The sequence below is a fragment of the Phascolarctos cinereus genome, unplaced genomic scaffold (assembly GCF_003287225.1).
Source record: "Phascolarctos cinereus isolate Bilbo 61053 unplaced genomic scaffold, phaCin_HiC Scaffold_1;HRSCAF=81, whole genome shotgun sequence".
Classification (NCBI taxonomy): domain Eukaryota; kingdom Metazoa; phylum Chordata; class Mammalia; order Diprotodontia; family Phascolarctidae; genus Phascolarctos; species Phascolarctos cinereus.
In genome coordinates, this window is record NW_027555514.1 from 37,984,669 (window position 1) to 38,009,440 (window position 24,772).

Sequence of the window (24,772 nt, forward strand, 5' to 3'; positions counted from 1 at the left end):
CCACATGAGAATGTAAAAGACTTTGATGGAAAGGAACTTTTTTTTCCCCTGGGGCTTCAGCAGAAGTGATTTCCTGGTTTAATCTTTATGGGGATTGCTTCCCAGGACAGTGCCTCAGTGGGCTAGGCTAGAAGCAGATCTGCTGGTCTGGTGGGGGCTCCCACTCCTAGGACTGCTCGGCTTATCTGTCTGTCAGTCGGTGGAAGCTGGTCAACACTTGGCATTGGTGGTGGTGAGGAAGATGAGTCCTTTCTCCACAGTGATTGCTCCTCTTGAGGTTGTCGGGGGCCCAGGCTGGAAGCAGCACTTATAATCAAGGGAGGCACTGCTATTCCTGAGACTTTAGGGTTCAGGGAATGGCTGGGCACTCTCCACTTGGGCCTGAGGGGAGGTAGTGGTGGCATCACTTGCTGGGCACATGCTGCCTCCCTCATTTCCCTTAGCATGCCCTGCTGATTCAGTCAAGGTTGGCTTACTTGTGGAGTAATAATAGTGTTGACTTGCCTGGAACATTCTATCTCAGAGTGCCAGGCTGCTTCAGCGAGACTGGCTTGCCTGTCTAAATAATGATCAGATAACACTGTAGTGACCTGAAAAAAATGAAAAGTCCTTTAAAATTTCCTTCCTCAGCTGTAAAATAGGGATCATGATAGCACCTACCTCACAGAGCTGTTGTGAGCATCACCTGAGATATTTGTAAAGTGCTTACTTAGCACAGTGCCTGGCACATGGTAGGTGCTGAAGAAAGGCTGCTTTCCTTCCTTAAGTCCCAGATTTACCAAGGAGTGTTTCTGTTTCTGTGCATGGGAGAATGAGACAGAACAGTCCTGCCACCTCTTGGGTATTGCTATTAATCTAAGCATGAAGTGGTTAGGAGCAAAACTTAGAATAAAACTTTCGGTTCTTTCTCTCAGTCTAGTCGAACTTATTTTGGGGGATTTTTACTTAAAATCTGACTGTGGTCTTAGGTTGTACTCATTTAATAAATAAAAGAGTTATCTCTAAATATGATGATCAGCTTTAATCTTTTCCCACCTTTAACTCACCCTTTAATGGCACTAACATTGGGCAGTTCGGTGCAGAGGCATCTGCCAGAATGGCGCGCTTGTTAGGATTTGATGGCCAAAGACCTCCTTTGTTTTGTTTGATACAAGAATGAAGGCTCTCTTTTGCAGGTATGTGGAGTGCTGCATGCCCCCCCCAGTTAACATGGCAGATACTTCTGCTGTATCTGCAGCAGCATCTATCATCAGGAATGCAAAACAACCCCTTCTTATCATAGGAAAAGGTAATGAAGGAAACAGACATTTAAACTTTAATATGCATGTGAAAGAATGTACATCCCATTGGGAAGTTTCCAGTCTTCTTTCTTTGTTGGTTAGTCTTTTTTAGTCACTCTTCATGATCCCATTTGAAGAGTTTTCTTGGCAAAGATACTGGAGTGGTTTTCCATTTCCTTCTCCAGCTCATTTTACAGATGAGGAAACTGAGGCAAGCTGGGTTAAGCGACTTGCCTAGGGTCACACAGCTAATAAGTGTCTGAGGCTGGATTTGAACGCAGGTTGTCCTGACTCCAGACCTGGATCTAACCACTGCCTCCTTCCTTATTTACCAAACATTTTGGCTTTGGAAGTTGGAATACTATTTTTTATCCATTGACTACATTTGTTAGTTGTGTTATAGGATTACCTGTGAATTCAAAGAGGTTGGTTTTTTGTTTTTTTTTTTTTAAAGATTTTTTTTTTAAGGAATTGTCACTTAGATTTGCAGGAAACTGTGAACAAAGTAATAGATTACAAATTGCTTCTCTGAATCAGAAATTTTTCTAAATAAGTATTTTTAGACATATCAACAGTGTATCATCTATTTAATATCACCAGTATGGGGAGCACTGTGGCCTGGTAGCTAGAGAATGACCTCATTCTGATGCCTGCATGACTGTGAGTGGTCACTTCACTTCACTCTTAGTGGCCCAGTACCATGGGATGTAGAGGAGGCACTGCTCTGCATCCACAGAGGGGGTTTCCTCACAGGGAAATCACAGGTCTGAAAAACAAAAATTAATTGATTTGTTTTCTTTCTCCAAGTTATTAGTATTGTATTCATCTATGAAATATGTGGAAAATAATTATGCCTAAAAGAATCTATAAATATAATAGACACTTAGACAAAGTGAAAACAGAAGCATTGAAACGTTGAAGATAAATAGTATTGGGCAGTAATTAGGGTAAAGTAGTAATTTTTCAAGTATTTAAAAATAAAACCAAAATCAGAGTAACAATTTTAGATTGAAGCTTTAATAGAGATAGAAGGGCCAGGTGTAGTATTGCATTCCTGTAATCCCTGCTACTGGGGAAAGCTAGTACTGGTAGATTGCTTGAGCTCTGGAGTTCTGTGCTTTATGGGCTACATTAATAAAGCGTCTGTACTAAGTCCAGAGTCAATATGATGGGCTGCTGGAATTGAGCAGGAAAGGAGGGCACCAGATTGCCCATGGAGGGTGGCGTGAACCAGCCCAGGTCAGAAATGGAGATGCTTCAAGCTTCCATGCTGGTCATTTGGGGGATCAGGACCCTCTGTGGCTGCTGCAATTCTAGCCTGGGGAAGATAGTGGAATGGGAGGTATAAACAAGTCATTCTCCATGAGTTGCATCAAGTTGTACAGTAGATATTTACCCAGAGATTACATCGCAGGAGCTTATCCCATACTTCTTGCTATAGGTGCTGCTTATGCACATGCTGAAGATAACATCAGAAAGTTGGTGGACCAGTGTGGCTTGCCATTTTTGCCCACGCCCATGGGCAAAGGTGTTGTTCCTGACAACCATCCCAACTGTGTAGCAGCAGCCAGATCCAGGTTTGTGGGACACCAGGTTGTCAGTTTATGTCAGTTTAGCTGATTTGAGTTCAGGTAGGCTTTTGTAACCTTAATGAATCCAGGAAGAATTCATTAGAAAAATTGAATCAAGTATCATGCAATGAAATCACACCCACCTTTTAATTGGTCCTAAGACACACCCTGCAGCTTAGCTCTGTAATGAAAAGTAGGCTTCCTTTAGCAATTATTATGAAACCTGTCACACTGTACTTAGGAAGGGAAGTTGAAGTAAGCTTGGGGAAAAACGTGTTTGGTGAGCTCTAAGTCACAGCTCTGTCCTACAAATAAGCTAATATGGAGCATATGTGGTAACATCATGAATGAGACCAACAAAGAACTTTTAGAGCATGTTTGCTGTGTATCCCCCAGCTGGGCGTCACGTGCCAGCCATCCAGATGGACCTACGACTTGACTTTGTACCTCATCTGAGGATCAGTTGACGGACCTGGGGATGTTTGGCCTGGAAAGAAAAAACCCAGGGGTTGGGGGGGTCATAGTAACTGACTCTCCCAAGCATTTGAGATGAAAGAGATGGGTTCTGCTTGTCCCCAGAATACAGCAGGAGAAATTCCTAGAAATAGCAAAGAGATCCATGGAGGCTGGGTAGAAGAAAAAGCTTTGCAGGGATTCAGAAGTGGAATGGGCCATCACGGGAGGTGGTGGGGACCCCTCAACGGATGGCTTGGTGCAAAGGCCGAATCACCATTTGCCAGCCATGTTTTAGAGGGGATTTTTTTTCAGATATGGATTGGACTTGATTGGACTTGCTGATGGTCTTTCCCATCTCTGAAACCCTGTGACACATTTTTTCTGGTCTCCGTACAGTAAAACCATGGTGATAATGATGATAATGATGATGAAGGTAATAGCTAGCATTTACATAGAATTTTAAGCTGTGCCAAGCACTTTATGAAAAGGGTTTCCCCTCATCCACACAACCACCCTCTGGAGATGTTGCTGTTGTTATTCCATCTTGTAGTTGAAGATACTAAAGCTAGGAGAGATTGTGACTTTCCCAGAATGACTCATCTAATAAGTGTCTGAGGCCAGATTCAAACTCTAGGCCCAGCACTGTATGTACTGTGCCACCTAGCTGCCATAACTAGTCTACTAATTCAGATTTTTTCATAAGCAAATTAATACTATAACCTAGATTACAAACTGACAAGCTATTTAAGATAATTAACCGTTGCTGCATTGTGTACAAACAGATATTGCAGTCTCCACATCTTTTGGCTGTCGGTTAAATCAGGTTTTGTAGGACTTTGATGTGGAAAGCTTTTATTAGTAGTTAGTGTATACTTGAAATTAATAAAATTGTATTTCTCTAGTCTGAGACAGGTGGCACAGTGGATAAGGCACTGGGCCTGGAGTCAAAAAAACTCATCTTCCTGAGTTCAAGTCTGGCCTCAGACACTTACTAACTGTGTGATCCTGGGCAAGTCACTTCACTCTACCTCAGTTTCCTTGTCTGTAAAAAAAAAAAAAGAAAGAAAAAAAAAGGAGAAGGAAATGGCAAACCTCTCCAGCATCCCTGCCAAGAAAACCCCAAATAGGGTCACAGAGAGTCTGACATGACTGAACAAAAGAAATAACCTGTAACTTAGACTTCTTATATTTTAGACTGACCTTGAAGTTGTCCTAAATTAATGAATTTTAATGCATTTGTTATTGAATTCAATAACCATTTGTAGAGTATTGTGCTGTGTATCGTGCTGTGTTCTGGAGATATAAAAATAAAATCAGATGTAGTCTGATTAGAAAATGAATGCAGCATCAAGGTCCTTCAGAACGGAGAGTGCTTTGTTTTTGTCTTTGTGTGCTCAGAAAAGTCCTAGAGACAGGTGAGAACAGGGGCTGAGTCTGACTAGGACATAGATTATAAGGGGATTTGTGTGAGAATTTGTGTGCAGAATAGGTTGCTCCTAAACTGCCCAGGGCATTGTGTGCCAGGCCAAGGCATTTGTTCCCAAGGGAACTCTGAAGATGTTTAAGCCAGTGACAGGATATAATCAGAGGCGTGAAGTATGGATGGTATAGAGGAGACACTGACAACAGGAAGGAAGCTTAATTAGGAGGATTTTTGATGGTCAGAGCAATCATATTGTCTTCCCAATAGGTAAAAAAAATCTGTAAGTAGAGGACCAGAGTCTCAGCCTGAACTTTGTGGATCGTGGATGTAAGGTCTGATGATGGTGAATAGATGTTTTCATGACACAAGCTTAATTCAGGGGCATTTCCTCAGCCCAAAACAGACTTTAAATTGCCTTAGTAATTAAAAATAGGTGGATTGATAGATTGATCGATCAATAGATCTATATAACAATAAAGATTGAGAAGTCAGAGAACACACAATAACAAACATCAGTTGTGATGTTTTTTATGTGTTCTCTTACTTAGAACACAGTAATCAATAAAGACACTTTCATAAATAAATTAATTTTAATTAGACATTTTTAGAATGCAAGATAAAATAGGTTTTAGACTTATTTCTGTAGTGATGAATTATGTTTATATTTTCCAAACAATTGAGAATAACTTTAAGTATTTTCATATTGTAAATATAAGATATTTTCCACATCTTATATCTTTTCATTCTTTTATCAGGGCATTGCAACATGCTGATGTAATCCTATTATTGGGTGCCAGGTTAAATTGGATTTTGCACTTTGGACTCCCTCCAAGATATCGAGCTGATGTGCAGATTATCCAGGTCTGAGTAGGAAAGAAATTTAAATGAGAGTTCTCTCTGTTATAATCCTTGCACTATCTTCTTATGATCTCTGCTGGTTGTCAGTAGATGCCTTTGAGATAGGCTCCCTTCTTTTAATTAATTTTCAAAAGCTAGACTGAGCAAGAACTGCATCTGCTTGTGCAAATGTACTAAATTACATAATAAGGGGAAAAGCAACTACTTGTCCTGTGAGAGGTTTATTATTTTAAGTAGTAAATTACAATTACAGCAATACTTTCATCTGGTATCACTGGGAAATAATGTGATCCGTGTCAGTAATTTTTTCTAAATAAACAAGTTATTTTTTTAAGTGCTAATTTTTTTTCAAATTTTAATTCCTTTTGATGATTGCCTTTCTAGATATGTTAGAGATTTCTATACTATATGCTGTACAAAACTTAACCTTTCCTTGATGACTCAAGGCCATTATTATGGATATTAATTGAGTATATTATACTCATGGACTATTGAGGGATGTAGAGCTCTTTCCTCCATCCTAAACAGTTTCAAACTACTTTATAGTTGATAATAATAATGAGAAAACCTATCCCCCCAATTAGTAGCAGTTGCCATTTGTCAGTATGTCAATTTCTAGCAGTCCCACCCTTATATTGCCATATTAAACTAGGTAATGAAGCATGTTGCCGATTAGAATTTTATATCAAATTAAGTTAAGCCTCTCTGGCTGTGATTCAAAGCCTGTCACATTCTGGTTGCAACCTATCTTACAAGACTTATTTCCCATTACTTCTCTTCCTGGGTTCTTCGTTCCAGCCAGACTGAGCTCTTTGTTCTTCCCCCTACATGACTTAATGTCTTGGGGCTGTCCTCCCTCTTCGTCTCCCCTTCTTGGAATCCATAAGCTAAGCTTAAGTGCCCCTCCTACAAAGATTTCTCACTGAACTCCCAAATGTCTGATTTCTTCTCCTCCCAAATTACTTTTGTTTACTCTGTATGTAATTTGCATTTATGGATCTATGTGCGTGCTATTTCTACCTGGTTTTCATTTTTTTACCTGCTGTCTTTGTGTCCCAAGTGCTGTACATTTTAATAAATGTTGAATTATTGAGTTGAATTTAATTAGAGTGTTTTGCAAAGGTTTGGGCTCACCCAGAGGCTATTTTTGATTATGGGGTTAATATCTGTATTCCAGCTGTTTCAATCATCTGAAATACTGACCTCTAGACAATGGGAGTAAATTGTTGATTTGTTATGGTTGAGGTAGAAATTTTACAGAATTAATGACAACCTTCCTCCCTGTCCGGTTTGGAATATTCAGATCAACTACTCTCAGTGTGGAGATGCTGAAGTAAAATCTGTGTCAGAGTTCAGGAAGGCAGACTTAAAACTAGGCCCCCATTCACACTGACCTACTTTGGTGGTCAGGTTGCATTGTTGTATCATGCTTTGGGTTTTTTTGTTTTGTTTTTGTCATTTTGCTAAGAGGCTACTTTTAGTAGGACTTGTTGCCCCCTAAAGCCTTCTTCAAGAATACTGAACATCCGTTACATGGAGCTGAATATAAATTTTCTGATTGAATTATTAAGAACTAATTTGCCTTGTTTTCCACTTTTGGCATCTCTTTGTAGGTTGATATCTGTGCAGAAGAGCTAGGGAATAATGTTAAGCCTGCTGCAGCACTGTTAGGTGATATAAATGCTGTCACTGCACAGGTAAGACCTTGGTTTTAGCTTCCTTATATGGACATTTTTAGAACATTCAGTTCTTTAAAACCTTTCTTTCTTGAGTCAATTGAGTCTGAATATTTTTTGTGTTTTTAAAAATCCAAATTATAAGAAATTGGAGCTCCTCATACCCACATTTATATGTAAGTTAGGAATTTCTAGAAACTATATTAATTAAGAGCAAAAAGAGTACAGTGATATTTCCTTTGGGAGCTGTGGAGTTTGGCAACCATATTTCTTGGTGTAACAGCTGGGATTTCTCTCTGATGGTAACCTTTGAATTCTCTTTCTCTCTCTCTCTCTCTCTCTCTCTGTCTCTGTCTGTCTCTGTCTCTCTGTCTCTCTGTCTCTCTCTCTTTTTCTCTGTCTTTGTCCTCTGGTGCAAGAAGAGTATTATTTAGTCATCTAGTGTCCTGAAAAATGTGATTTAACTTTGAAAGAAATATAATTTACAGATATTAGGAAGATTTCTCAATATTTCTTTAGGCAAAAAGGATCCATTGATACAGATTTACCATCTGTAATTTGAGACTGGCCAAATCCTGGTATTCTCTTCTCCTTTTGTGGTTGATCCTTTTTGTTCCAGTGGGAGATATAACATTATAGAGCAATGTTTTAACTTTGATGTAAGAAGAGTTGGTTTAGCCATGCTTCTTTTGTCAGAATAGCTCTCATGGTGAAAATAGTGGTATATTTATCATGATTACGTGATAGAAAAGTGTAAACTAAATACTGTTCCACATCAGTGTGGGCCCCTTCCTTTGGTTGGTGATTTTAGAGGAACCTGGTCCACTGCTAGGATTGAATGTGAAGGAGTGGAGTTCCGTCTTCACCCATTAGAGGGTATGTGATGAGCTGAAGAATGCTTTACTTTTTGATGGACCAGTCTGAAAATGTGGAGGAAAATGAAACAGTATCCCCTATCCTGTGAGAGTCTCACTATTTGGAGGGAATCTTTATTGATATAGAATAAATTTCACATTTTATAAATGAACTTTAAAAATTTTTAATTAACTTTTTTAAAAAAATTGCTGCCTTTAAAAAAAGTTAAAACACAAGAGATACATTGTCCCATAAAAAGACTTTCTATGCTAGTATTTTAATTTAAGATTATTTCTTAGCTTTTAGAACATTACAACAAAAGGCCATGGCAATATCCTCCTACTGCCGAATGGTGGAAGGTACTGAGAGAAAAAATGAAGAGCAATGAAGAAGCATCCAAGGTAATGAGAAGCCTTGAATGGCACTCAGGTGTGACTGGGCTGGGTCTGGCTAGATTTGGAGTCAAAATCCTGAGTCCCACTTGTGCCTGCTTACCAACTCTGCCTTGGGGCCAGTGACATCAGCTCTTAAGGAGCCTTAGTTTCCTCACCTGTAGAGGGGGGTAGATAATACAACTTTACAGACTGCTGTGAGAATTTTTTTCTTTTGACATGTTAAATTTTTTCAATGTTTTTTGAAGTTTTGACTTCCAAATTCTATCCTTCCTTCCTTCCCCTTCCCTAAGACAGTAAGCAATCAGGTATAAGTTATACATGTGCAGTCATGTAGAATATTTCCATGTTAATCATTTTGTAAAGGAAGATTTGAAAAAGAAAAGAAAAATAATGAATTGAAAGAAAGTGAAAAATAGCATGCTTTAGTCTGCATGAAAACAACATCAGTTCTTTCTCTGCAGGTGGATAGCATGCTTCATCATTAGTCCTTTGGGATTTTCTTGGATCATTGTATTGCTGAGAATAACTAAATGATTCATAGTTCTTCATTGAACATTATTGCTATTACTGTATATAATGTTCTCCTGGTTCTGTTCACTTCATTTTGTATCAGTTCATGTAAGTCTTTCCAGACTTTTCTGAAATCATCCTGCTTTTCATTTCGGACTGGGGGTCTGTGGCTCTCAGGGGCCATTCCCTCTGCTCATTCTCCCTTCTGGATCAAGCCCTGGTCCTCTGCACACTGAGCTGGGGAGGGAGAAGGATCCCAGGGCAGGAAGCTGGCCTGGGATCTGTACCCACAGCAATGGCATCCTAAGGCAGAGATCTCAGGTCCAAGAGAAAGCAGCGGTGATCTCAGCTGTGAGGGAGGAAGGCCTGCTGCGAGAATCTAATGCAGTAATAAAGCATTACACGGTAGCCATTATTATAAGCTCTGGAGTTTTAAGTTCATTCATTATTATGCCAGTTGCTAAAATTTTTGATCAGTGACAGTTTCTCCAATTAATAATAAGTAGCTTCAGTATTTTTCTTCTGTCACATTTTCATGAATCAAATTTTTCCTGGGAAGCACCTTAGTTCAAGGAGAGGAAATAGATCTTTCCCTCTTTTTATCCTGCTTTGTGCTCACTAGGCTATTCTTTACAGATACACTCACATGTATCATAGGACTCCATCAGTCAACAAGCATTTATTAAGTGCCTCCTGTGTGCCAGGCACTGTGGGGAAACAAAGGGGAAAATAAAAGGTCCCTGCCCTATAGAGTTTTCTGTCTACAGAAGGAGACAATATGTACATATTTAAGCATATATACTAAATAAATGCATAAATACACAATAATTTTGTTGGGGAGGGAGGCATCCAACAATTGGGGAAAGACCTCATATAGAAGGTGATGTGAATTGGACTTGGAAGAAGACTAATGATTTTAAGAGTGGGTTGTACAAAAGCAGTGAATCCCAAACGTAGGAGTTAGTTGGTTCTCTCAAAATACCTTCTTGACAGCCATTTATAAGCATATTCATTGCTATCCATGTAATAATCCCTCTAATAGGATCCCCCCAAAATTAGTTTACCTAAGATAAGAACTTTTAATTCCCTCAATACTTTACTGACTTTTTATTCCTGTAACTCTTTACTCCACTAGTAAACCTACTATAATGATTTCCCCTATGATTTTAGGAATTAGCATCACAAAAATCTTTGCCTATGAATTATTACACAGTATTCTACCATGTCCAAGAACAGCTACCAAGAGACTGTATTATAGTAAGTGAAGGAGCAAATACTATGGATATTGGACGGACTGTGCTTCAAAACTACTTTCCTCGTCATAGGTAAAAAAACCAAAATTTTCTTTTAAGATAACTGCTGTTATTTATGTGCATGTGTATATGTGTAGTTGATGAACTAACTTACAATTACTAAAGCTTCCAGTGATTGTACATGCTTAGTGAAAAATATCTTGACATACTAAAGTGTTTTTATGTGAAGATTCCTATAAATAAGGTTTCAGTGACTATGCTTCTATCTCTTTATTAAATTTAAGATCAAAATTGATTTTTTTGTTTTGAGTATATGTTTCCTATGTTGTGTGAAAATTATTTTAAAATTTGAACAGTTACAGTCATATGGAATTTTTTTTCTATTGACTATCTTTGGCAATTGTACAGTAACTTCCATTCTAAAATGATTTGGAATGTGTTTATCTAACTTTTAAAATTTGTCTCAAGTAGTTTATTGGCTAAGATCCAAAGGATTGTGAGGCTCTATCGTCTCACTGTTCTGTAGAGTTCATTCTTCTTTTGAGGAAGGAAGTCATTGGAGCACTTTCCCTGTAGACTGGATGCTGGTACTTTTGGGACAATGGGAGTCGGTTTGGGCTTTGCTATCGCTGCTGCCGTGGTGGCTAAAGATAAAAATCCAGAAAAACGTGTGGTCTGTGTGGAAGGAGACAGTGCTTTTGGATTCTCTGGCATGGAGGTGGAAACTATCTGCAGGTAAAAATGGGGCATTTCAGTTTTTCCTACATATGAAGAATAAATGTGTGTGTAGATATACTAGCTGCTACTTTATCACACGCTATAAAAAAAATCTCTAAAGATCCTGATAGTATGGTTCCTAAATCCTAATGCCACTGACAAAGTCATCCCAAGGCCTTGTCTGGGGTCACTTTACATTTGAAGCTGTCCCACGTGGTGGCTGTTTGAAGAGTGCTCATTGTTCACAGAAATGCTCACAGAGTCACCGCTTGCCTTCCCCTTCAGGGACAGGCTTTCCTTCAACTCCTGTAGGACTCAAACTTAAGTAATCATTATTTCAAATCAGATAGCATATGTAGAAGTGCTCTGCAAACTTAAAAAAATGTGTTAACTATTTTTTCTAAAATTGGGTTTTTCATTTTTAATGGATTAACATTTTAATAATCACGATTGTGATTTCAGAAAATCGTTATTCAGTGTGAAGAAGGTATGTTTAGGGGCAGGTAGGTGGCTCAGTGAATAGAGCATTGGCCCTGGAGTCAAAAGAACTCAAATTTGGTGAGTTCAGATTTGGCCTCAGATACTTTACTTGTACTATCTGTGTGACCCTGGGCAAGACACTTAACTCCAGTTGTCTGGGAGGTGGGGGAAGAAGGTATCTTTGCTTTTTTATGCGTGTACAGACCACTTGTAATAATTTTATGGCCTTTTAGGGGTCCATAGCCCAGGGGTTATTTGTTCTTTTTTTATTGTCTGCCATTTTCATATCTGGAAAGTTCCCATGTGATTATAGAATATAGTTTATAACCAGACTGAGGCTGCGTAGGATTATTTTATAAATCTACATCTCATCTGTTCACAGTTCCTTTCAGAGTCTTTGTAACAGTGAATCTTAATTTATGTATGTAACGATTTTTTAAAGTTTTAGTATATAAAACTTGAAAGTTTCAAAGAGAGACCATGAGCATTTAACATCTTTAAAAATTAGTTCTTGCCTAAATGTTAGGTTGAGCTTCCTAGGGTAACTACCAGTCCCTTGTTAGGATGCCTGGATGTATGGGCAAACTGAGAAATGTTAGAGGATTCCAGAAAACATAAACTGCCACCAGATGTGACAGCAAATACCGCAGCTTTATAAAGACTCACTCACTAGCTATAAATAAACTTGACTCCAGAAAATATGTGCACAGACGGGGAAATTCTTGTGTTTTATTACTCACTAGGTGACTAGAACAATTAATGAGATTTCATCTGGGTTGGTTTTTTTTGTCATAACTATATTGTCTTGATTTCCTTGATTTCTTAATGTGTCTATTTCTTTGGTTTGGTTTTTCAGCCAGACTGTAAAGCACTTTAAGGGCAGGGAAGCTTCTCTTTTTTCCTCTGTGCCGTCATGCACAATACTAGCAAGTGGGAGCCACTCATCAAATACTTGTTGCTTTAGTTAACTGTTTGTTGGGCCAATACTCCAGCAATTCTAGGATCTGTGATTTCATCGGTTCAGGTGCTCCCTATGCATACTCTCTAAGACTTCCTTAGGAGATTGTCTTTGAAGGTTCCTGTAGCCAAAAGACCCCTCACCTGGTGGCCAGCCTGATGAAGGGCCTCTCAGAACTTAGCCAGGCTGCTCCTTAGAAGACAGGTGGGGTATGTCACCACGTCTGCACTCAGCTTGTCTCCCAGCTCCCTGAGCCTGTGCTGTCATCACCTAGCCTTTGCAGATCCAAGGTCATCCATCTCTTCACCATGATGAGGCATTAGGGGAGATCATTCAACTAATAATACCTGATTTCCAGTCTGACCTTAATATGCACAAAAACACATAGAGACAGCTATATCCATCATTGTGTAAAAATTCCTTCCTAAAGCTAGGACAGTACTTTAGAATTAGGAAAGGCTCACTTCCTAGGATCCTAGCTCTGAGGCTGAAAGGCACTTCAGTGGTCATCTAGTCCAGCTCCTTCACTTTAGAGGTAGGGGGACTAAGGCCTAGGAAGATTAAGTGGCTTGCCTAGGGTCACACAGGCATAGTAAACATAAGAACATGATTTGAACCCAGGCCACTAAATCTTGTTTCCTCTCATTTGTTTCAGGCATAATTTGCCAATCCTTCTCATTGTGGTGAACAATAATGGAATTTATCAAGGCTTTGATGCAGAAACCTGGAAAGAGATAACGAAACTTGGAGAAATTTCCCAAGTGTGAGTATCATAAAACCTGGACTCTTAGACTCACTGAGAAACAGATTTTAAGAGCCCTAGTATATTTTCCATTCTCATATTGGTTTAGTTTTTAAATTATTTTAAAATGTTTTTGTACAGTCTATGTAATAGATGTAATTGTAAATTCTAGGCTGTTACCTCCTCTAAAGGGCAAGGATGATGTCGATATAGTTCTTTATAAAATGTTATCCACTGTTGAGAGGGATTAATTAGTGTTTTATTAGAACCTAAAGTCTTTGTCAAGTTCAGGTAAGTCGGTAAATTGTCTAAATCTTGTAAGTGAAAAGAAATAGTATAAAACCATTTTAAATATAAGATTGCTGTTCAGCTTAGTAGAATGTAGCCATTAGGCGTCCTAATCTGGTGCAGCAGGCCACTTAGGAGTGTGACGTTATGTTTTGTACATAATCCATAACGACCTGGGGCTTCCTTCCCTCTGCTGGCTTACTGAGGCTTGGCCTGCTGATGTAGGGGCAGATGAAGATGGCGTCATCCTTCCTGACTGTGGAGGAGGACATGTTGAATTTGTGAATGTGTGTACTTGGTTACACTTTGTATCATATTCTAAAACCAAATGTAAATGATTTGAGATTATCAGTTATTTTACCCTATCTACATTTATTTCCATTTTTAGTGCATACAATTGACAGTTGTCTAGAACCAGTTGGTTTTAAAATGTACATAGACTTTAGTTAGTGGTATTTCACATGAATACTGCCAGCACAGGTCTGCTCTGGTAGGAGCAGGCCTAGTGTAGGATGCCCTACTCTAGGAAGACAAGTGTACTTTGGGGTATTTCTGGTCATCTTGGTTAACTGCCTCCACCACAGCTGCCTCATCTCCCTCATCCTCTTCCTCGTTCACCATATGTCACAGGAATCAAGCTGTGAAGTGCATTGTTGGTATGAATTTCCAATGGCTGAATTAAAATAATTTACAGTTTTTCAGAAGTTTATGTCTTGCAGACCAGGACCGAGACTTTTATTGTTTGGAAAGTCCAGAAGACTCCAAGCTACTTTAAATTTAAAAACATTTAAACTGAAGGACCAACATAATAAAAACGATAATATCACCAAAATTAATTTATACTTTTAATGCTATGCCAATCAAAATATTATAGAAATACTTTACAGAGCTTAATAAAATAATAGCAAAATTCATTTTTAAAAAAAGATCTAGAATTTCAAGGGAGAAAAGTTACGGATGATGGGGTAACTAGCACTTCTAGACCTCAAACCACATTATAAAGCACAGCCCTCAAAACCATCTTATCCTGGTTAAAAATTAGAAAGGTAGATCAGTGGAACAGGCTAGACAAGGGGGAATCAGAAACAATGGAACTCAGTCACCCAGTATTGGATAAAACTAAAAACATCAGTTACTTAATAAAGAAGTCTCTATCTGACAAAAACTTCTGGGAAAACTGGAAAGCAGTATGGTAGAAATTAGGCTTAGACTAACACCTTATGTCACATTTCACAATATATTCTTAATGGATACATAACCTTAATATTAAAGATCATAGTATAAAAGCAAAAGAAAAACAGATCCTGTACCTCTCACAGCTGTGGGCAGGAGTGTATTCTTAAATGAAAGATAGAGGCAATTACGAAAGAGAAAATAGATAATTTTGATTATGTAGAATTGAAAAGCTTCTGTACAGACAACATTAATCAGAAGGAGAGTGGTAGAATGGGGGGAAATCTTCATGTCAGACTTCTGTGATAAGAGTTCGGTATCCAAGATCCATAAACAGTTTGTCTGCGAGGGTATGTATGACCGGTAGCCATTGAACAAAAGACGAAGGGTCAGAGGATAAGAACAATGAGTACTCAGAAGAAGAATTGCAGAGTATTCACAGCCACATGAAAAAGTGCTCCAGATTACTAATAGTAAGAGGAATGGAAATCACATCGATGGTGAGGTTCACCTACACACTGCGCATTTGTCTGAAGAATGGCAGTAGTCAATGCTGCAGGGGTTGGGGGAAGATAGGCACACTGACGCACTGTTGGTGGAGCTAGGAATTGGTACAACCATTTTGGAAAGCAATTTGGAATTATAAAAATAAAGTGATTAAAATATCCATACCCTTTGACCTAAAGATTCCACAAAGGCATGTATTCTAAGGAAGCCAGTGATAAGAAGAAATTCCCCTTGTCCACTAAAATATGTATACTAACCCTCTTTGGGTGGCAAAGAATTGGAAACAAAGTAGACGCCCAATAATTGGGAATGGCTAAACAAATCATGAGACGTGAATTGTCATGGAGTGTTACTGTACTAGAAGAAATGAGGTATGAGGGGCAGCCACGTGGTGTGGTGGATAGAGCACTGGCCCTGGAGTCAGGAGGACCTGAGTTCAAATTTGGCCTCAGATACTTACTAGCTGTGGGGCCCTGAGCAAGTCGTTTAATCCCAATTGCCTCCAAAAAAAGAAAGAAAGAAAGAAAGAAAGAAAGAATGTATGAGTGAAGTAAGCAGAGGCAAGAAAATAAAACACATTGATTACAACAATGTAAATGGAAAGAAAAACACACTAGAAAATCACAAGTGAAGTTAGAAACATGATAAAGAGCAAGCCTAGCACAAAAGGAGAGATGTGAGAGGATGCTCCTAACCCATCCCTCTGGGACAGTGGGAGGTACCCAGGTTTTGCACATTGTGCAAGTTTTCAGAGTTTTTCAAGGTATTGATAAGTTTGGGGGTTTTTTTGGCTAGGCAATGGGGTTAAGTGACTTGCCCAGGGTCACACAGCTAGTAAGTGTTATGTGTCTGAGGCTGGATTTGAACTCAGGTCCTCCTGAATCCAGGGCCGGTGTTCTATCCACTGTGCCACCTAGCTGCCCCCAAGGTATTGATCAGTTGAACTGATTTTTTTTTCCTGTTTTTCCTCTTTTTGTCTCTAAAAAATATTGTTAAATGGGGTGGCTCTCTGGGAAAGGGAGGGGGAATGATACCAGGGAAAACTATGATGATATAAAAAACAGAAGACATCAATAAAAGCTTATTTTAGAAAGTTAAAATAAAAGATAAAATTAACCTTCAAAACCCCTTGAAGCCAAAATTTTCCTTCCTAACACCCTCTGTTTGAGTCTTCATCCGGGGCCCATCGAAGTAAAAACAATCCCCAGCACCCCTGACACTTGGAATTCAAGTATGCCAATTCCCAGGCCTGTGCTACACTCTAAAATTGTAATTATTTCTTGTTTCTTTTTTGTAAAGGTTGGAATATCCTAATCTAATGAATCCAATGTTGTTGTTGAGTTATTTCAGTCGTGTCTGATTCTTTCTGACCCCATTTGAGGTTTTCTTGGCAAAGATACTGGAATGGTTTGACATTTCCAGAAGAAATTAATCCAATGCAATAACATTAATTGGGATTAGTATTTAACTTCCAAGGCTTGATCAACTTACTAGATTTATATACAAAATTTGAAATAAGCACTGAATAAAACAAAGATGACCACGAGGATTATGACATTACTGGTAGGATCACACAAAGTAAAATATCCAAAGAAAACAGCGGCAATTTGTTAACATTCTAACTGAATTTTCCTCTTTGACTTGACTTCCTGCTCTGGCTTGTGTTGATTGTGATCCAGATTAGTTTGACTTCTAGACTCTTCCTTCCACATTGGTGCCTGCCACCTCTGTGTTGAATAATTGACATTCCTCAGGCAGTGGCTGCAATTGCCTTTTATTTCAAAATTTTTCAGAAATCTTCATAAAAATTTTGTTTTCCTATGAAGATTCTCTGCCATGTTCAGCTTTTTACTGTTCTGGCTAAATAGCCCACCAATATTCTAGTAACTTTCTTGAATTCTCCTCCTTCTTGATAGTTTTCTTGTTAGGTTAGCTTTTTTTTTTATCATTATTACTTTGCATTTTTATCTCAGCAATTTGACTTATTTTATGAACTTATTTTATAAGCCTTAAAAAAATCTGTAGAATTATATCTAGTATAAGCACAAGTTGTTTTTTTTAATCGCACTTCAACAAATTATTTCAGAATATAACTTGAGAAGGCAAACATCAGTGACCATTTACTCTCCTTTTTCAGGGGACCTCCAGTTTCTCTCCTGCCAAATTCCCATTATGAGCAGATTATGACTGCATTTGGAGGCAAAGGGTATTTTGTACAGACTCCGGGAGAGCTGCAGAATGCTCTGACTGCAAGCTTAGCTGAGAAAACAGTGCCATCTCTTATCAACGTTATGATTCAGCCTCAAGCCAGTCGGAAGACACAGGTAAGTGCTGCCCATGTGAGTGAGGAAGAAAAGGCATATGCCAAGCAGAGAATCTCTCTTCTCGTGTTCTGTCTCAATGCTGGTGTTTCGTGGTGGCCAATAGGTGTCCAGCTGTGCTTCCTGTAGTAACTGCCATCTTCCACCACCCAAATGTTCCCACGTTGATGTGATTCCAATTAACGCTGACTTCCTTCTTAGAAAGGGGGCAGAGAGTAGGCTGGTAGGCTTTTAAAACTCTTGTTGACATCTTTAAGAAATGGATTCAGTTGAGGTTTTGCCTTTTTCCCCCTCGCTTTTAAGATTTACAGCAATTTGTGGTTGTGTTGTCCTCTGGGTTAATACTGTAGGCAGGAGAAACAGTAGCCAGACAAATAGGGAGGGTAGTAAATGCTGCTGCCTTTTGTAGGTTTTCATTGCTTCATTCACTTGATTCCTGTTTCCGGTCCATGTGAACTAATAGCATACTTCTCCATCTTGTTCACCATTTAAAAAATTATTGATACTTTGTTTTGATTCACCAGATCTTTTTTGGACTAAATCTGGTATTTCACTGGTATTGGGAACTCCCAGTGAGAAAGTTCCCTCTACCAATGCAGATGAGCCAAAAAGCAGGCTGCTTCCAGAGACGTTTGTCTAGGGCTGCCCAGCCAAGGCATGTCTGAGATGGGACGGGAATCTAGGTCTTTCTGACGTGGGGGCCAGCTTTCCATCCACTACATCACAGCAGCCTTGACATGAATGATGCTTCCTAGCAAACACCCAAACAGATCCCTCCAAAGAAATACATTTTACTTTGTAGCACTTGTAAACCTTAAAGTGTCAAATAAATGTTAGCTGCTATTGCTATCGTTACTATTATTGTTACTGTTGATTTATAACAGAAGGAAAGGCACCCTTTAATTTTGAGAGATGATACTCACATTGACCTTTGTATTTGCCCAGAGTGATGTTACCTCTTCATTGGCATTGCCTGCTCTTTTCTCTTTGCTAGAACTTTCGATTCTGCACTGCACCTTTTCCAAGCCCAGCCTCCTTCTTCTGGCCTTGGCCTTATGCTCCCAATTACTTTCTTCCTTTTAGTAAGTTAGGAGTGGGACCTATACCCTACATCTTGGAGGGAAGATCTTTCTTGTGTACTCCCTATAGCAACCACATGGGTATATAGCGTAGACTCCATCTCCATTAGAACAGTCATCAGAGGCTATATGCCTAACCTGAGGGAAGTTCAGAGAAGAAGATGAAGGAAAGGAAGACGACAATAGGCTGGTAAGAGGAGGGTAACAGAGATGCTGACAAGTACTGACAGCTGCTGCTGCTGCAGTGAGCCCTAAAGGCTGGTGTCCTCTTTGAGGCTGAGTGACCCAAGAATGCCCTATAATCATTGCCGTCCTCTGGAGGCCGCACTGCCTCCACAGTCCCATCTTTGGCTTGTCTCATTTCACCAAGTGAACTGACATAGGCTAGCCAATGCCCAAAGACTGGTTTGTAAACCAGAATGCCAATGAATTACGTGGACAGTGGCTTCTCATCATTCGCAGTAGTTGTGTTCTGTGAACACCAAACTAATGAATATGGACCATTGCTCCTAGGGGAGATACAAGGTCAGGTTCTTGGGAGCCTCTGTCCCCACATTTACCATAACACTTTCTGGAGTGGCCTCACATGCGCATGGGCGAATTTCCTCTTCCTTTTATTTTTTTCTTTTTTTTAGGCAATTGGGGTTAAGTGACTCGCCCAGGGTCACACAGCTAGTAAGTGTCAAATGTTTGGTCTGAGGCCGGATTTGAACTCAGGTACTCCTGACTTCAGGGCCAGTGCTCTATCTACTGTGCCACCTAGCTGCCCTGAATTTCCTCTTCCTTTTAAGAGATATAAGGAATGGTTGATTCATTAACATTGAACTGACAGCCAATAGCACTCTAGCTAATGCCTGACTAAGCTTCTCTAACACATGTCACATCCTTCTGGGGTTTAGGAACGCTGGACAGGGGCCATTTAAACAGCAAAATCATCAACAAAAAGCATAAAAATGCAAAAACCATGGCACTGAAGAGATGGTGAAAAGGACACTTGTTCAGAGTAGGAGAGATGAAACAAGAAGCAGATTGTTGCCTTGCTTGGCTTCAGCAAGGACCATGGGCATTAGGTGACTCAGATTGTTTTCCACTCTGCTTATCAACAAGTGATTCTGACAAGCCATGAATATGGATTTGGGAGTTACAAACAAATTTTAGCAAGCAAGCAAATTTGCAGACGAGGATCGGCTATACTTTTCTAGTGACTGGGAGCATACGTGGCCATTGTTCAGAGCAGTTCCCTTCCTGGGAGAGCGGTTCCTGACAAGCCACTAATCAGATGAGCTGATAAACATGGAACCAGAGAATACTTTTATAGGATAGTTCCATTTCTGCTCTGATTGCATTGAGTTATCATGTCTGAACTCTCACAAATATCTTTACTAGAAAAATAACCTCCTTTCTTTAATTTTAGAGAAAGGACTTTATATAGGGTAATTATGAATATTTCCATTTTTAATGACTTTTTATTCTTTTTAGTGGTTATTTTATGTTTCCAATGTGATAATGAAATGACAAAACCCATTTGAAAATAGGGACTTCTCTGCCAAGTTATTTATGCTGTTGACTTGATCAAACTCTTGAGTTGCTGACTTCAGTTGTTCTGATTCTTGGGGTAGGGAACCTGTGGCCTCAAGGCCACGTGTGTCCTCCTCGGTCCGTGGCTCTGGCCTTTTGACTGAGTCCAGGTTTTACAGAACAAATTCTTTTATTAAGGGGATTCTTCTGGGAAGTCTGGATTCAGTCAAAGGGCCACACTTGAAGACCTAGAGGGCCACATGTTTTCTCGAGGCCGCAGGTTCCGTATCCCAATTTAGTCTGTTCCACTGATCTACTTTTCTGTAAAATACTGTCTCTTTCTCTTGAATGTTGGTAGAGAAATATTGCCAAATTTCTTTTTTCTAGATTGTTCAATCACCATCCCCTTCTACTTATATTCATTTCAAAATATTTTCATAACATTTTGAAATTAAAGTTTTCAGATTGTTTCCTGATGTTATAAAGAGGGCTTAATTATTCTAATTACTAAATCGTATCAAAATCTACATCATTTGGGAATATTTCCTACACAAAGAATTAATCCCATCCTTTGTACAAGGACTGTCCCTGATGTGGGTGTTAAACTTGTTTTGTCTTAGTCATCTTGTGACCTATCATTGGGGTTCAAATGGCTTTGGAACCTTTACTCTCTCTCCAAGAACCGTAGCTAATGGAGAAGGATCTAGAAACATATCCTAGGATGTTGTAGAGAACCGAGCAACGAGGCCTAGCAGGCCTTATTTGAATGACTTCTGAAAGGCATCTTGCACTGAAGTCCCGCTCCAGTGTTTCATTGTGGCTTGACAGGGGCTTTACATCAGCCAAATGTGAACTCTGGCATGTCCTACCGAGCAGGCCGTGCTTGGAGCACTGACCACCCTAGTACAGGCCCTCATCTCCTCACATCTGGAGTATCGCAGTAGACTGCTGGTGAATCAGCCTCTAATCCATCCTCCCTTCAGCCACTCAAGTGGTTTTCCTAAATAAAAGTCAGATTATGTCACACACACACACCACCCACGTCCCCTCCCCCAATTCAGTAGACTCTTATGGCTCCTTCTTGTCTCAGGAGCAAATACAAAATGGTCTGTTGGGTATTCAGAACTCTTCATAACCAGGCCCTTCTTCTTTTTCCAGTTGTCTTATACCTTATCCCCCAGTTTCTCTCCCTCCCACATGTATTCTTCAGCCCAGTGATACTGGCAACCTGGCTGTTCAAAAAACAAGACACTCAGTCTCTTGACTCCACGTACTTTCTTTTTTTGTTATTATATTATTTTACCAAATAATTTGTCCCCAAATCTTGAGTCTTTATGCTTCTCAAATACAAGGTGACTGTTTATTTGCTGCTATAAATGGTATGTCTACTCTTTTCCATTGATCTGCCTTTCTATTTGTTAGCCAGTACCAGCAAGTTTCTTAAATTATCTCTACTGGATCTATTTTCCAGGTCAGTTGTTTTTCTAATAAAGTAGTTATATTTTCTTCTTTTTTTTTCATTTTTTCATATTTTTCTATTTTGCTTAGTTGATTCTTGATGTCTCATAGAATTGTTAGCTTCCACTTCTCCAATTCAAATTTTAAGGAATTATTTTCTTCAGTTAGCTTTTCTACCTCCTTTTCCATTTGCACCATTTTACTTTTTAAGGAGTTATTTTCTTCAGTGATTTTTGCCCTTCCATTTCCAAGCTGTCATCTCTTTTTTCATAATTCTCTTCCCTAACTCTCATTTCTTTCCCCAATTTTTCTTCTACTTCTCTTATTCGAATTTTAAAATCTTTTTTTAGGGTGCAGTTTTTTAAAATTTTGATTAATTTATTTTGAATTATCAACAATCACTTCCATAAGCTTTTGAGTTTAAAATTTTTCTCCCTCTCCTTCCCTACCTCCCTCCCCAAGACGGCGTGCAGTCTGATATAGGCTATACATGTACATTCCTGTTAAACATATTTTCACATTGGTGATGTTGTAGGTAAGAATTAGAACCACAGGAGGAACCACCAGAAAGAGGAAACAAAACACAACAGAAGAAAAAAAATAGCAAATAGTATGCTTCAATCTGCATTCAAACTCCATAGCTCGCTCTTTTGATGTGGATAGCATTTAAAATCTTTTTTTAGCTCTTTTAGGAAGACTTTTGGGCTTGAGACCAACTTATATTTCTCTTTGAGGCTTTGCATGTAGGTATTTTGATATTGTTGTCCTCTTCTGAGTTTTGTTTTGATCGATCTTGTCCCCACTGTAGTTTTCCGTGGGTTTTTTTGCTCTTTTTTCATCCTATGACATGACTTTTAAAGTTGAGCCCTGCTCCTGGGGCACCAGGGGGTGCTGGCCCAAGCTTCTTGCTCTGTGGGCCAAGGATTGGTTTGCTGCTCTGGAGCCTCCAGGCCTGATGGTTTTCCCAGCTGCACTGGGGTGCTAGGCCTAATCTCACCTATTGTACAGGGGATTCTGGGACTAGAAGCTTTCTTGCTGTGCTGGAGCTCGAGGCCTCACAACTGGCCTGATGTGCCTATGGCCTGCTGAGCCAGTACCCAAGCCCTTACTTGCTGATCTGTACTGGGACAAGACGCTTCCCACTGGCTTGCCTGGACCCCACCCACACCGAGTGAGACAGTCCTTTCTTGTAGTCCTTCTAAGTTATCTTGTATTGAAAAATTGTTCCACCTCATCCTTTTGTGGATTCTGTTACTCCAGAATTCATTTTGAAGCTTCATTTAAAGTTGTTTTGAGGGAAACTGGGGAGAGCTCAGGCAACTTCTTGCCTTTTCTTTACCATCATGATTCTTTTATAATCACTTCCATGAGACTGTGAGCTCCTCAACAGCAAGGAATGTCTTTTTTTTTCTTTGTGTATTGCACGGTGTTTGGCACATAGTAGACACTTAACAAATGCTTATTTACTGAATTACTGACTGGAGAAGCAGGCTAGAAGCTGGGATTTGGCTCACCTAGGTAGGACATAGGCTTAATTTAAATGTACTCCCATTCACATGGCAGCCAGAGCAGAAACAGTTTGGTGAGCTGCCTTTTCCACAGCCCTTCATGGGAAGTTCCAGTTATGTCATATGTAGTTTTTGGCAGTGAGGGTTAGAGGTTTAGGGGTGCTGGGATCCCAAAATCATGACATCTGGGTCCTGCCCAAATGAATTCGACCCAAGCCTTCTTTCAGCCAAAGACAAGGTTTATTAGAACATCAATCAGGAGTGGGAGATTTAAAGAATCCACCATATTGGCCAGACTCTTAAGGAATCTAAGCATTTGTATCACTAATGCAAGCAGGCTAGATCTTAAGAATCTGAGCCTGGGTTCTTTCTCTGGCTGTCCCTTATGCCTGGAACATTCTCTGTCCTCTGCTCCGACCACTGACCCCCTTGGCTTCCCTTAGTTCTGGTAAAATCCCACCTTCTCCAGAAAGCCTTCCCTAATCCCTCTTAATTCTCGTGTCTTCCCTCTCTTAATTATTTATCCTGTACATAACTTATTTGTGCATATTTGTTGTCTTCCCCATTAGATTGTAAGCTTCTCGAGGGCAGAGACTGTCTTTCGCCTCTTTTTGTATCCCCAATACTTAACACAGTGCTTGGTACATAGTAGGCGCTTAATAAATGCTTACTGATTGAGCATGGCCCCAGTGAAGTACTTTGTGCCTGAGGTCCAGCATCCAACTTGATGAATTTGGGAGCAGCTTGGCAAAAGGTTGACCACAGATGATGGGTTTGTTTTTGGCCACAGCAACTCATGAACACTCTTCTAAGGTATGGCGGTATTGAGAGTCTCATCTGATGAGGGGATATCTACAGCTTTGAAATGATATGTCCACTTAAGGAAGTGAAGGAAATGTACAAGGCTAACCCACCTTCTTCATTCTGGCCAAAGTGGGCCAGTTAAAGCAGACTGGGCAGTGAAGGGACAGCCTGTGACAGATATTTCCTGCCTGGATGATGTGCTCATGGCTGAATATCTACTGGCCTAACCATTCCTCTCTTTTCCTAGGATTTTCACTGGCTAACTCGTTCTAATATGTGACTGAAGCTGCCAGTGGGGGGCCTCAAGGAGTCTGTCCTTTCCAGCCAGACGAAGGCTATTATCCACAGCACACAGCAACATTACCACAGTTTTTCAAATTGTACTCAGCAAAAGGAGAAAAAACTATTCGAATCAGACGTAAAAAAAGATTTGCAATGTTTTTACCAAGGTTATTCAGTGGAAATAGCTATTTGATGATGTGGTTAAGATGAGAATCTTTTAAATCATTGTATAATGAGGCTTTTTATTTTGCATAAAACTAACATCTGTTTGAATCCATTCTTAAAATTAGGTACATTTTTAAAACATCATTTTAAAAAAAAGCAAAAAACTTTATCAGGTGCCTAATGGCAGACCTATATAATAAATCATGACTCCTAAGTTGTATCTCTACATCTCTTATTTACTGTGTGCCTCAGTTTCCTCTTTTGCAAAATTGGGTTACTTATTTCCTTTTCCCTGCCTCAAAGTTATTGTAAACATTTTTTTCAAAAGCACTTTATGATTCACAAAAGAAAAATCACATATAAGAGAGTATTATTGGGAGTAGCTTAATTTTTTAAATGAAGCCAGAGGTTGTTTGACAGTCTTGATTTAATGCGTTCAGATCAGTCAACAAGCATTTATTAAACACTGAACCCAGGCTCAGATTCTTAAGATCT

General features: G+C 39.5%; 1 protein-coding gene across 3 annotated transcripts in view; it reads left to right on the forward strand.

Annotated features, from left to right (window-relative positions):
- HACL1 (2-hydroxyacyl-CoA lyase 1) overlaps positions 1–24,497 on the forward strand; it is a 44,482-nt gene extending 19,985 nt beyond the window's left edge. For 2 of the 3 annotated variants that reach the window (XM_020987240.2, XM_020987238.2), the window contains 10 exons: positions 1,176–1,288; positions 2,722–2,857; positions 5,486–5,591; positions 7,202–7,285; positions 8,419–8,520; positions 10,195–10,349; positions 10,827–11,012; positions 13,088–13,195; positions 17,280–17,466; positions 24,078–24,497. In XM_020987240.2, the coding sequence (XP_020842899.1) occupies positions 1,176–1,288; positions 2,722–2,857; positions 5,486–5,591; positions 7,202–7,285; positions 8,419–8,520; positions 10,195–10,349; positions 10,827–11,012; positions 13,088–13,195; positions 17,280–17,466; positions 24,078–24,110 (1,210 nt within the window). In that variant the 3' untranslated portion in view covers positions 24,111–24,497. The remainder of the gene's footprint in view (positions 1–1,175; positions 1,289–2,721; positions 2,858–5,485; positions 5,592–7,201; positions 7,286–8,418; positions 8,521–10,194; positions 10,350–10,826; positions 11,013–13,087; positions 13,196–17,279; positions 17,467–24,077) is intronic. The other variant, XM_020987239.2, reaches the window with a different exon arrangement.
- Positions 24,498–24,772: the final 275 nt, after the last annotated feature.